This window comes from Montipora foliosa, chromosome 1 (genome assembly GCF_036669935.1).
Source record: "Montipora foliosa isolate CH-2021 chromosome 1, ASM3666993v2, whole genome shotgun sequence".
In the NCBI taxonomy this organism is placed as follows: Eukaryota; Metazoa; Cnidaria; class Anthozoa; order Scleractinia; family Acroporidae; genus Montipora; species Montipora foliosa.
In genome coordinates, this window is record NC_090869.1 from 53,880,953 (window position 1) to 53,893,452 (window position 12,500).

The following is a 12,500-nucleotide window of genomic DNA, read 5'->3' on the forward strand; positions in this document are numbered from 1 at the left end:
CAACCTGAAAAGATACATTCTTTCTTATTCACTTCTTTAGTAAAGACAATTGCTTGGAGGAGGGAGTCCCGTTGTACAATATTTATTGTGTAAGATTAGATCTGTTTATTTTTATGTTAATACATTATAAATAGTTTTAGTATTAAGTATATAGGTGTCCCCAATTAGTTTATTGTGTAATTAAATATGTAGACACGTAATAAAGATTTGATCTAACGAAGCCCACTCACTGATTCTGCTCTGGTTATTTTGTTTTTTTGCTCTGGTGTAACGTGGGAATTCCATGCACTGAATGATAAAAAAAAAAAACAAAAAAAAAACAAAAACAAAAACCCATACACACAAATTGTTTTTGAGCGACAGAAAATTTCAACAGTGTTATTTGTTTAATGGCTCATTTGATATTCCCAGGGTCGACTGCAAATGAATTCAGTTTTCTCATGCGAAACATAACAAAGTGCTGCCATCCCAAAAATCTCTGCCAAACAAGGGAAAAATTGTTCCCAATATAAAGCATCTTTTGTTCACGACCGAGTCAGAAGGGGAGTGGGTCTATTCCTGATGTGACGTCACAAACTGATTTACATTGCGGTTACTCTTTGTAAACATGCATGCAAAGTAGATTGTTACGTCAGATCAGGAATAGACCCACTCCCCTTCTGACTCGGTCGTGAACAAAAGATACTTAGATTGTCGCAACTTTCAAAGCCTACAAAATGGCAGAATTTGTTAGAAAAAGGAAAAAATTGCCGCAATGCGTTTCGAACACTCATTGACTCACGCTAAACAGCATGGTCGTGTTAAAAAAAAAACTTCGTTGTCTCCGGTCCTGGTTTCAGCTCGACAAGCCGTGCGAAAGGCAAGTGACCATTGGCGAGGCGCTGAGGTTTGTTCAGAAATGCACGTAATAGGCCATTTCCGAGTTCATGTCTGCCTCCTCTTCAAAGCGAGTCTATGTGAGAAGTTTTTGTGATGAAGATGATGAGAAGTTTTTCGCTCGATTGGGTTCGATTGGGCTCGGTAATCGAACTTAATCGAACTCACAAAAAAATTTTTCCAATCGAACGCAATCGAGCGTTCGGTAATCGAACGGTCCAACAATCGAACATAATCGAACTCAATCGAACATAATCGAACACCACAACAATCAGAAACACGAACCAGTTTCATCCGGTCACAATTGCTCTCACACTTGCTCCTCTAGCTAAAACTCAGTTAAAGAGTGAATTCCTTCCAATTCTACTACGAGTTAATGCTTATCAATGTTGTATACCATTTTGTTTTTCTACCGAACAAAATCGAACCAATCGCGTCGATTGAGTTCGATTGGGTTCGGTAATCGAACTTAATCGAACTCACAAAAAAGTTCCAGTTCGATTATGAACTCCAATCGGACGATTGGGCTCGATTGGTTTTTGGTTCGGTTTCGTTCGATTAGCTACGCCGGAAACATAGCATAGGCACGTTGCCGTTAGGGGCTTTTTATTGCAAAAATTATTACGGAGCTCTGTACTTGTCCACAGCAAGAGCCCGAGGGGCCAACAACTCCCATACTTAGCGTATGTCACGGCATTTTTACAGACCGATATAATTTTTGAATACGTTTTCCGTAAAAAACAAAGGCAGTTCCGGTTCGGTGACGCTATGATGTCAAGTTAGTTTCTTGTGATTGGTCATAGGGCTCCTGCGGGCATTATGAGAGTTTCATTCGCGGGAAATTCAATCTACAAATAAATTTGTCTGTGAAAACGCTGTGAAAGGAATATAGGGCTGTTGTTCGCTCCTTGTCATTGGCTCCTGCCCACGGTTGATTCATGAATCATCCGCATGTACCTGAGGTACCGCGCCTTCATGTTTGACGAAAGACTGTTCTGCTGATATCAAAATAGGCCACGCATCTTATTTCAAGCATTTCTGGACCAAATGACGATCCAGACCTTTTAAAGGTCAAATAAACCAAAAATTTAACCTTTTTTTCTTCAGTCAAGTTTAATTGAAAATTGTAGCTTAAGTACGAAATAAGCATACTCTAAAGTTTCAAAGTGAACGGGTATAGTATCATAGAGATATTGGATGTTGGAAAGTGCTTCTTTTCGGCTTTGATTTGATTGTCGTTAGGTCAATTGTCGGGAATTCATCGGAAATAATAGTTGTGACATCACTGTTGGCGTGCTAAAAAAGTGCGGGATATAAATCTTCTAAAATTCAGTGCTTTGTGCTGCAATAAATTGCACAAACAATTCTAAGTCTAAAGTAAGATGTTCAAGTTTCCCGACAACCCAAAACTACGGAAAGAATGGCTCATAAACCTTAGAAGGAAATCGTTTGAAACTACCAAATATTCACTCGTTTGTGCAGACCATTTCACACCAGACATCTTCAAGAGCGTGCACCTTGGTTACGTGTACAACAATCAACCGTCAGCTCATACAGAGTATTGTAAAATTTTACAGTCCGCTTGCGGGCAATCTTTAGGCAATCTCCTGTTTATTGCGTTTCTGGATTTTAAGAGCCTCAGTCACTTTTATCGCCGTGTAAGGACATTCTACCATTTCCATCTATAGTTTACTTGACCGTTCGCCTGCCGTGCATGAACTTAGATGATCAACGAATTAATCTAACGCTGGGGAACGCAGCTCCAAGCTTATTAACTTAAATGGGACGTTTTTGTGCCCGTATCAAACATGACGCTTTTGATATATAACTAAATACCTTCAAGGAGAGGTCAACAGCTTCCTCAAAGAGTCCCATTGTGCTGTAGATGTGCACACAGGCACGTTGTTTGTCATGTTCAGAGCAAAGTCGCAAGGCGTATTTCATGTCGTAACACACTTCTTCTGGATCCTGCCAGATAAAAGAAAAACCACTTGTAAACTCTCGCTATTCGGCCATCTCGATTATGCTTATTATTACGGATAAACCATACAAAATAAGACGGAAATCCAGGAGTCAAAAGCATATACGAAGCCATAAGGGCCAATTTGCATGGAAACAAAAGAATACTAAAAAGGCGGCTATTTTGGAATAACGCGTATTAAAGTGCCCCTGTGATCAAAAAAACAACTTCCTTTTTTCCTTCAGATTTTGAAAGTGTATTTGCTTAACACCTGACTGGCAAAATTTTGAGCTTTGATTTTTATCCAAAGGCCGTTTACTTTGCGTGTAATTTTTGGATTTCACGGTCCGCCATTACTCACGTTCAAAACTGACCGATTGGACCTCAGACGGTTGGATCCAGGGAAAAGTGACGTCAGAAGCTCACTAGCTTAAAATTTCACCGTGTGAACGCAGCTTATTATATAGGCAAAGCGTGAGTTTAAAAGTCTGAAAGCCCAAAACCCTCGTGCTGCATATTAATTCTGCGGCGTACACACGTATATTGCATTCTTAAACTAGTGAGCCTTTGACGTCATTTTCTCCTCGATCTAGCTCTCCCAAGAACATAATGTTAGTAATGGCGGACCATTAAATAGGAAAATTACAGTTAAAATAAAGAGGAGTCTTTTTGAAATCAAGGCTTGAAACGTGGGTCACTTAGTGTTTTGTTAACATAGTTTTGAAATCCAAAAAAAAATATGAATTGATTTTTTGGTCACAGGGGCACTTTAAGTTCATCATTATTAATTTGATAATATAACATAAGTTGTTTCAGTAATTATCACATACGGGGCAAAATTACTGAATGCTGACTGGCTAAGACCGAGGGCATTTTTCCTTAATCACGAGGGTACTTTTGGTAATCAAGCGGGCATGATTACTTGATCATGATTGGTTAACGAGTTGCTTATCCAGAGTGAGCGAAGTTACAAGAGAATCTTCTTCCATTCTAAACTATTTTTTTGTTCACATATAAATACATTTTAAGGGCTATTTCTGTTGACAGCAACGATTTATTGAATTGAACTTTAACGCAATGGGAGCGTGTTGACTGTCATTTGTTGCGGCACTGAACGGTCTTCCCTCGATGATTTTGCCGCTTATGATGTGATAAACAAGTAATCGCGATGTGTCCTCGTGCAATTAAGGATTAATTTCACTTCTATTTTCAAAGTTTTCCAAATTGCCCTCATCGCAAATTTTGTGAAAACTTTGAAAATACAAGTGAAATTAATCCTTAACAGCCCATGCGATTACATACGTAATTGCCATACGTAAGAAAAGTAGCCAACTGGCACACGTCCCCTGTTTCATTTAATAAACACGTACAAAAAAGGACGTAAGAGACGTCTGCATACAAGTTACGTAAAAAGGTTGTTTCTTAGAAGAGGGAAGAATATTTGGAGAACCAGGGCTCCGTTCTTCAAAGTTCCGAATTTTGACAAAGAAAGCCGTTTGCAAATTTTGTCCCACCTTTTTCTCAACACACCCTTTTAGAAAAGTTGTGAAAAGGCGTGACAAAATTCTTTCTTATCACTTGTAATAGCTCTCGCAGTCAGCCAAGTCCATTTCCTCTGTTAATAGATCTTTTTGTAGATACGGTGGCCATTTTGATTTCTATTGTTTCGAAAGATATTATGGGATGCTCAGGGGGCAAATTAATATGCATTTGCCCCCTGGGCATCCCATAATAGCTATTTAAAACAATAGAAATCAAAATGGCCACTGTATATGCAAAAAGGTATATTTTCACTGAGCGAAGCAAAGTGACCGTCGATGATGTGAGCGAAAACTGGCCGTGTATTTAAACAAAATTTAGCTGATGCGCTTAAGTCATTTTAATTTTGGACTATTCTAGCAAGGTTGTTCACTGTCGAAAAGCATGTCAAAAAGGCAAGATCTGAGGGGAAAAAGAAATATCTTTTAGGGGTTCCGTCTCTTTATCGCTTTTTGTTGATCGCCATCTTGGATAATCAGTCCAACCTCGTCCCCAGGGCGCTTTTCCCTGGCTTTGGGTGGGACGGAAAGCCAGGGAAAAGCGCCCTGGGGACGAGGTTATAATCAGTCGTACTCGAATGAATTCCAAAAAAGCAGAGCGTGAAGCGACCCCTTTTAGGGCGCGTCTACGTGTTTTAGCCGCTATCTACGTTTTAACCGGCCCTCAGTCTTACCTGCCCCTGCATCTGAAGATACCGTAATAAAGACAAATCATCATTTTGCTCGATGTACAAGGACAGCAAGTAGTTATGTATGGCTTGATCTTTGTTTCCTAGTTTCTCTATGCAAGTCTCTAAGTAGCGGATAGCTTCCTCAGTCTGGAGAGAAAACGAGAAAAGATAAGGAGAGAGGAGTTTTCTTTATTTCTGGAGCAAATTAAATTTGGAGAAAAAAAAACCGTGCACACAACCCGGGTATAGCAAAGGCTTATCATGACGAGTTTCCTACTAATAAGTTTATAGAAACAACAGTTGGCAAACGTGCGCTGCAATAATTAATTATTGTGAGCTCAAGGTAGTCAAACCATCAGTTTCCATCAATTTTAACGCAGATTTCCGCCATTTTTTTCCTTCTCCGCTGATTCTTGACCCTTAATGACGGGCTGTCAATCTCGACTTAAAGCTGGTGACACACTATTCAACATTGGGAAATAACCATATTTATTGCAGCTCAGCTAATCAAAAACCGTTGAACGGTTTTTCATTAGCTTCTGATGGCTGAAAAAGGATTGATTAATTTTGTTCATCTAATGGCAACCCGTTGAACGGAATTGCGCTCGTCTCTATTTTCTTTAAACTTCAATAACGTGAATGGCCTATTTAGGCATTTAACATGACATGATACACAGTTCAACATTTGTTGGTCAAGAGCTGCATGATTTTTTCATCAATAAATGCTGAACCTGGTGTTACCGGCTTAAAGGGTTGTTTACATGGGGGAGGAAAACTGTGCTTATATTTAATATATATTTTGAGGCAAGCCTAAAAGCGGAGCTCCTCAATTATTTACGTTTTTGTTTTCAGAAATTCTTGTAACTACTCACTTTTCCTCACCATTATGCAATCTGTTTTCTCATGCTCGCGCTTGCTCTTTCTTCCGCTGCTCACGCAACTTCCCGTCATAAAACGCGGGTTCCAGCAGTGCGACATTTCTCACATTGACTTACGTGAAAAGTTTAACGAACGGGCGTATGGGCGTTAATGACGTCATAACTAAAACCAAAATTTCTCGAGGTTACCGCATTTTCTAAGCCATGGTGTTTTGCGTAAGTGCCTTCGGCTTCGACTCCGCTAATAACTGGCACAATGAAGCAGGTAAACGCCTTGTTATCCCTGTTGATAGGATCTTTAAAGAGTCGTTGGTGACCTTCAGTTTCTCTTGATCTTCCTTCGTTATCTAGTTTTAACAGTAACTCATGACCGTGAAGCGTTTAACTCTGGCTCAGAGCTGGGATTTTTTGAGTTTAAAAATTTCGTTATCTGAATGTAACGTAGCTCATGCATTTTCCCGTGCGGGCGGCTTCGATCTTATTTTATGTCCATATTTGGGTATAAAATTGACGTCCTAAAATCCTCAGCTGTGTTTCAAGGAAAAGAGTTACAAGTTACACGCTTCAAGGTCACGTGCTTCTGGTTTCAGTGCCTTTTTTTCGATTTCAAGTGTTCTGATTGGCTTACACATCGGTTATCAGCTCACATACCGTATGACCTTATATGGAAACTGATTGCGCCAGTCGTTTTGGAGTAAAAAATGAAGTTAGTTTACGTCGTTTTGTGGATTTGAAACAGTTCAATGACACAATTTCTCCATTCGAACTTGTTGGATATGAGGTTGGTTACAAACAACTCGTTGCTGCGCACTTCGCTGGCGATTTACCATCTTATGTTCAACGCCGCGCATACGGTAAACTGAATACCGAAATAAGTGGCGCCTAGTCCCACGTTCTTCTAGGAGCCCGTAAAATAGCATAACTTCCATACTTGGTCTGCAAAAAGGCTCGTTAGGATTGTTTTCAATTCTGCGAATAATGCAGTTCTAGTCCTCACGAGTGACAAATACGGAATCACGAGAAAATCAACCCTTAATTAGCTCGGTCTTTAAAACCACTGAAAGAAAACGCTCTGACTCAAATGTATGGAGAAGCCATAGGCGACTGGATCTATCTGGTGAGGTACACAACCTTTGCCAAGTACACACCCTCCTTCCACGCAAACGGGCCCTAGTTGAATGACCAACTAAATAAGACACTTAGGGTGTGTTCGATTGACCGTACTCCGGAATAGGAATATATGGTATATAAGTTAGAAATACTTCGTTTTTACGGAGAATCACATTAAAATTGTCAAACATCTGCTAAAATGCTATTTTAAACTAATTTTTATTATCCTTGCTGCTTCGAAACGCGCCAAGCATACCGTTTTAATCATCACTCCACGTATTCTTATTCCGGAATAGGGTCAATCGAACGCGCCCTTAATCTACAAGATATTGACTTGACGTTGAGGTAAAATATTCTTCACTAAAGATTTTACGCGTGAAAGCATAGTTTATAACAACTATGTCAAGCTATTCACCTGGGTCGATTTGCCTTGTTGATGGTAGTGCACAAGGGCAGGAATTAGTCTCCGTGGGTCTAACTTCCTTTTCTGATCAATCCAAGCACTAACTGTTTGGCGTGGAATGTGCTGCATCAGTACTGGTGAAAACTTGTAATACAGCTCCGTGTCTGTCTAAAAAAAAACCATGACAAATGTGACCCTAAGAGCACATAAACATAGAAAGGGAACACGAAGACCAGTTCATGATTTCTCGGCCAGACAGCATTAGGGAACGAATCGTGTTTTGCATTCTAACACGCGATTTACAGCCGATTCATGAAAAGAATATCGACCAGTAAACTATTAAAAGGACAAACGCCGGGTTAAGTAAGCACTTTTCGTTAAGGAATTAAGTCCGATGGGGTTGGGGGCCTGGACCTACCTCCAGTACACAGCGCACTACGTACTAAAATGGTCATGTGGTTTACAATCACGTGACCAATAATGAAATCAACCACTCGACTGATGAAGACGTCTTGATAGCTTCGAAATATTTCGGATTAAACACTGACTGCTCTGAGTCAGAAACTTTTTTAGATCAGGTTGTGCTTCCAGTGCAACCAACCCCGAGCCATAGAATTCGGTGTTGCGAACTCAGGTGACTTCACAACACAACACAACAATAATAGTCTTGAAGAAAGTAGCTTATCATTTTACAGTTGTAAGCTCAATCACTTGAACGTTGAATAAAGCGAGGCTCGAGTTAACCATGTTCTGATATAGCAAATGACTGCTTTTCTTATGAAAGAAGAGGCTACGGGTAGCCTACACTTTCTTCGAGGTAATTTTAGCCTATTTCCTTTAAAATTGACAGTATTCGGGTGGTTTTTTATGTTACATTATTCTTGGTCAATATCCAGTTCAAGTCCAAAGTCCACATACCGTGCCCCATACCTTCACCCAACTATATGGTTAAGTGTGATCGTAGAACAGTTGTTCACATTTAAAACTGTTTTTATCAGCGAACCAGTAAACAGATGCTTTACAACTTTCTACGATGGTATTTAAAAATACCTTTTTCTAACAATACCGGGAGAATCATAAAATTTTGTAATTTGCCTGGTGAGATGTGTTACCCAGTCATACGATGACCGGATATTGCAATGCGTGCAACGAAAACAAAAAAACTCGTTTCCGGTCACGCACGCAATTCTTTAATTTCCCAATTAATCTGTCAGTGGTCATCGCAATTGCAGGTTACCGAATACATGAATTTGACTTTTTCACATGATTTTCGACTGGGAATGACGATTAAATTTACTGAAAAATGCCACTCGTGTGAAGAGAATATACCTGTTGCTCTTTCGCATTCTCTTTGCTGCTTCATGTAACAGTAAACACAACTTGAAGAGAACCTCTTCTACTATAAAAAAAAAACTTAAACGACAGGGGAGAATATTTCAAAATTTGATTTCTAGTTGTTTTCATAAAAAAATCGTTTGCATCCAAGGTAAATGAATTCCAGAATAGCTTATTTTTGTTTTCAAATTTCCTGGACACCGCCATTTTGAAAAAGTTTTGGTATTACGGTTGCCCTATCGTGAAAGAGCTTTAGCACATGACGGACGGCAACCGGAAGTGAGCTGTTTTCTTTTATACTTGGGTTGACAGTACCATTTTTTTATTTTTAAGTATCTCTTCACTACTAGAGATGATTAGTTTGAAAATCTGGTAGAGTCTGCTACCCTGGAATGCAATATGCTCACTTCCGGTTTTCGTCCGTGGATCAGAAACGTTGCGTGCATAAACTTCCGGTTACTGCACAAACAATACGAAACCGGACAACGTTACTTTTAATTCAAATTTACGGTGTCCGGGAATATTTCAAAGTGAAAATAGGTCATTCTTTTTTTTCTGACACAGACACTCTTTTTGAAAAAGGCTTTACCTGAAAAAGTCTTAAACAACTTTGGATGCGAACATTACTTCTTCCATTTTAAAGTCATAATTTTGTAAGAGTGAAGGTTCCCTTCTACTTGTACTTAAATTTATAAATACCTGCTTCGTTAAGACATCTAATGCCGATGGAAAGTCATCATGCTGAATATGGTGGCTGATTACATGTTCAAAATCTGAGAATTGCAAAACAAATAAAAGTTGGTGGTCACTGATCAAAAAAGCAAACGAAGGATGCAAATTCAGCGGAACAATAGTTTTCTTAACTACAACAGGTTTTCAACAGCAACCATTGCTTTCCGACTGAGCTGTCAGGCTACACGTATCCCGTATCCCGTACGAGGAGAGAGATTAAGCATCGCGTTTCCGACAAACGGCAAAACGCCAGGCTGAAATACGCGTGGAGATCTTTCAATGTAAGGCTCGTTATATATCGGTAAATTGGACAGCCTAGAGCAGATTTCAATCGAGTGTCGTAAAACAAATGCCAAAGTAATTACTTCGACCAATCAAAGCACTGTATGTGCAAACAGCGCTTTGAAGCAATCCAAATTCGTAACAATTCCGTGTAACTTGCTTGAAGCGCAGGAAAAATCGCGCCTGCAAGTTGCGATTGATTTTGATTTTCCTTTTCAGTGGTTGATAGAGCGGTTCTCAATAGAGTGTCGAAAGTAATCAGCGAATTGCTTTGGTTTTGCATTACTTCACTCAGAGATTGGTTAAAAGTTCTCGCGCCATTTTTTCAACCAATCATAACTGAAACCAAAACCAACCGTGGTTCGCGCGTGCACATTTTCCCGCGCTTTGTGTCGGCTACGTGTAGTGAATTCGAGTTTTGATTGGTTTACTAGATTGTCTCCGTCCTTTTTGATTGACCAAGGTAATTACCTTGGTTTTGGTTTTACGACACTCGATTGAAACTCGCCCTAAACTGGCGCGAGATTTTTAAACGTTGTACAAACCTTGCATGAGCATTGCGAAGAAAATCAAATTTTCCACGTCTCCATGACTGGCAATCAAATCATACGCCGTCTTTCTGTTCTGGTCAAGACACGTCTGCAGACAGAAAATTGCATAATGTTATTAAATTAAACGCCTTGTACGCCGCTTTCTCAGTTTAGCACAAGCAAGACAAAACAATTGTCTTCCCAAAAGGTTCGGCACGCATCTATAGTAAGGGCCCTTGGGATTCGCTCAGAAAACAATCGACACAAATGTAATCACAACAGAAACAACCATGATACATCGAAATTGGAGGATGTAAAGACATCTGAGGCCCGATTTTCGAACTCCGAAAAACCATTTTTAAAGCCACGATATCTTCTTATTTTAAAAAGCCGGTCGTCTAACGCCAAAATAAAAAGCAAGCAGGTAAATGAAAGTTAAGCTAACCCATGCCTTCAGAAGTGCATGTGTTTTGAAGATAGAGAGGAATTTACGGACCCGAAATACACTGCGAAAGTTTCTCGGAACTTTCCGAAGTACACCCGATACTGTTTAGTTGTACTCCGCTGTTTGCTTTCCAAACAACCGACTGGTTGCCTTGTTCGAGATGGGCCATGTTTTTTTTAACTTTGCTGTGGATTCTACAAGTGACTCCACCAGCTACAAGCCCTATCACAAAAAACAAGGTCGTTGTCTTTGCTTTCATATTAACAAAAGAACGTGTCAGATTTTTTAAAACACGAAACGCTTCGAGCATCTTTCGGGTGACATAAAACGCTTTGTGTCTTAAAAAGGAAACGGTATCAAACTGTTTTCTGTGGTCTTCAAAACAACTAGTAAAAAGTTCAGTTATCTTTTTTTTAGAAGATGAAGATCTCACTTTCACGAAATGCTTTTTGGAACCGAAAAGTTTTCGAGGATTTTGAGAAAGAGGGCTCTGGGAAAAGTCCCGAAATTTTTCGGCCCTTCTTCGGGTGTCATAATTCTCTCTGTGTCTTAAGAACGAAAAATTTTCCAGTGATCAAACTCCACAATCATTTTGCTTTTTGTTAAAAGATTGGATACCAAAGACATGATTCCTAAACGATGTAAGATATCTACGTTTAAAAGATAGTTTTTTTGCCACAGCAAGTAAAACATGGAACCTATTAGCGACTCAATTGGACTTTACTTCTGGTAATCCATAGTTAATAGAGGGGACTGGTTTTGAAGCTCGGCAAACATCAAAGGAGCAAACAAAGATGCCAAGATTTAGGTTGGAAAGTCCACGACCGTGCACAATCTTTTGTTTTGCGCTCATACACTATGCATGAATTACGTAACCAACACCTTTCTATTGGTTAGTTCCCCAGTACGGAGTAAACAACTATTGTATTTTGTGCACGGTCAAGGCCAAAAAAGAGAACAAAAACCTACAACAAAGAAATTTGTGGGGTTTCATAACCATTCCCGTCTATTAGCTATGAGTAATCTTAACACTTTTAAGTCAGTATTGTTTGATTATTACCGAACAGCGCTATTATTTAATTACGATCCTGACATTCCGAGGACTTTGAGACAATCTACCCGTCCACCCGCAACCCTCTTGAACAGATCGAATGCATGGTCGGATTGCCTCAGCAACCAACCCATCATGAAGTTGATTGTTGTGAATCGTAGAGCATTAAGGGGGAAAATATTTTACAGACGTAATTGTATTTTTGTTCGGTGTGGTGAAGTTAATAAATAAAAATAAATAAATATCACACTCTGGCCTCCAGGTTGCACTCAATCCACGTACTCACCTTGACTTTGGTTTGAGCAAGAAATTTCCTGAATTCATCCTGTAGGGCTTCGCGCTTAACAGAACCTTCTTCTTCCATTATACCACCCAAGTCATTCAAATAGAGCTCGATTAACCACATAATCAGCATTGTCATTTGCGTTTTATCCTAAAGAAAATTAACTTATCGATTATGTTTCACGGCAACTGAATCGAACAGATGGGCACACCATGAAATAACAATAGGAGATCGTATGAACGCGAGTGCTTCACGTGATTTATAGGCACGAGTGATGTTTTAAAATTTCTTTAAAAAAAAAGGAGTTTATGAAACCACTACGGCTAGGGCGGCGAAAACTTCACTTCAAACTATAAGTTTGAGCTATCCTAAGTATTTCACGATGAGTCCATCTTGTTTATCATGT

General features: G+C 39.5%; 1 protein-coding gene across 2 annotated transcripts in view; it reads right to left on the bottom strand.

Annotated features, from left to right (window-relative positions):
- LOC138001323 (vacuolar protein sorting-associated protein 18 homolog) overlaps positions 1-12,500 on the bottom strand; it is a 41,673-nt gene that overhangs the window by 12,091 nt on the left and 17,082 nt on the right. For both annotated transcript variants that reach the window (XM_068847975.1, XM_068847981.1), the window contains exons 17-23: positions 12,098-12,244; positions 10,331-10,424; positions 9,471-9,544; positions 7,449-7,604; positions 5,049-5,192; positions 2,713-2,844; positions 1-4 (exon numbers count right to left, since the gene is read on the bottom strand). The exon at positions 1-4 is cut by the window's left edge and continues 118 nt beyond it. In XM_068847975.1, coding sequence (XP_068704076.1) covers positions 1-4; positions 2,713-2,844; positions 5,049-5,192; positions 7,449-7,604; positions 9,471-9,544; positions 10,331-10,424; positions 12,098-12,244 — 751 coding nt within the window. The remainder of the gene's footprint in view (positions 5-2,712; positions 2,845-5,048; positions 5,193-7,448; positions 7,605-9,470; positions 9,545-10,330; positions 10,425-12,097; positions 12,245-12,500) is intronic.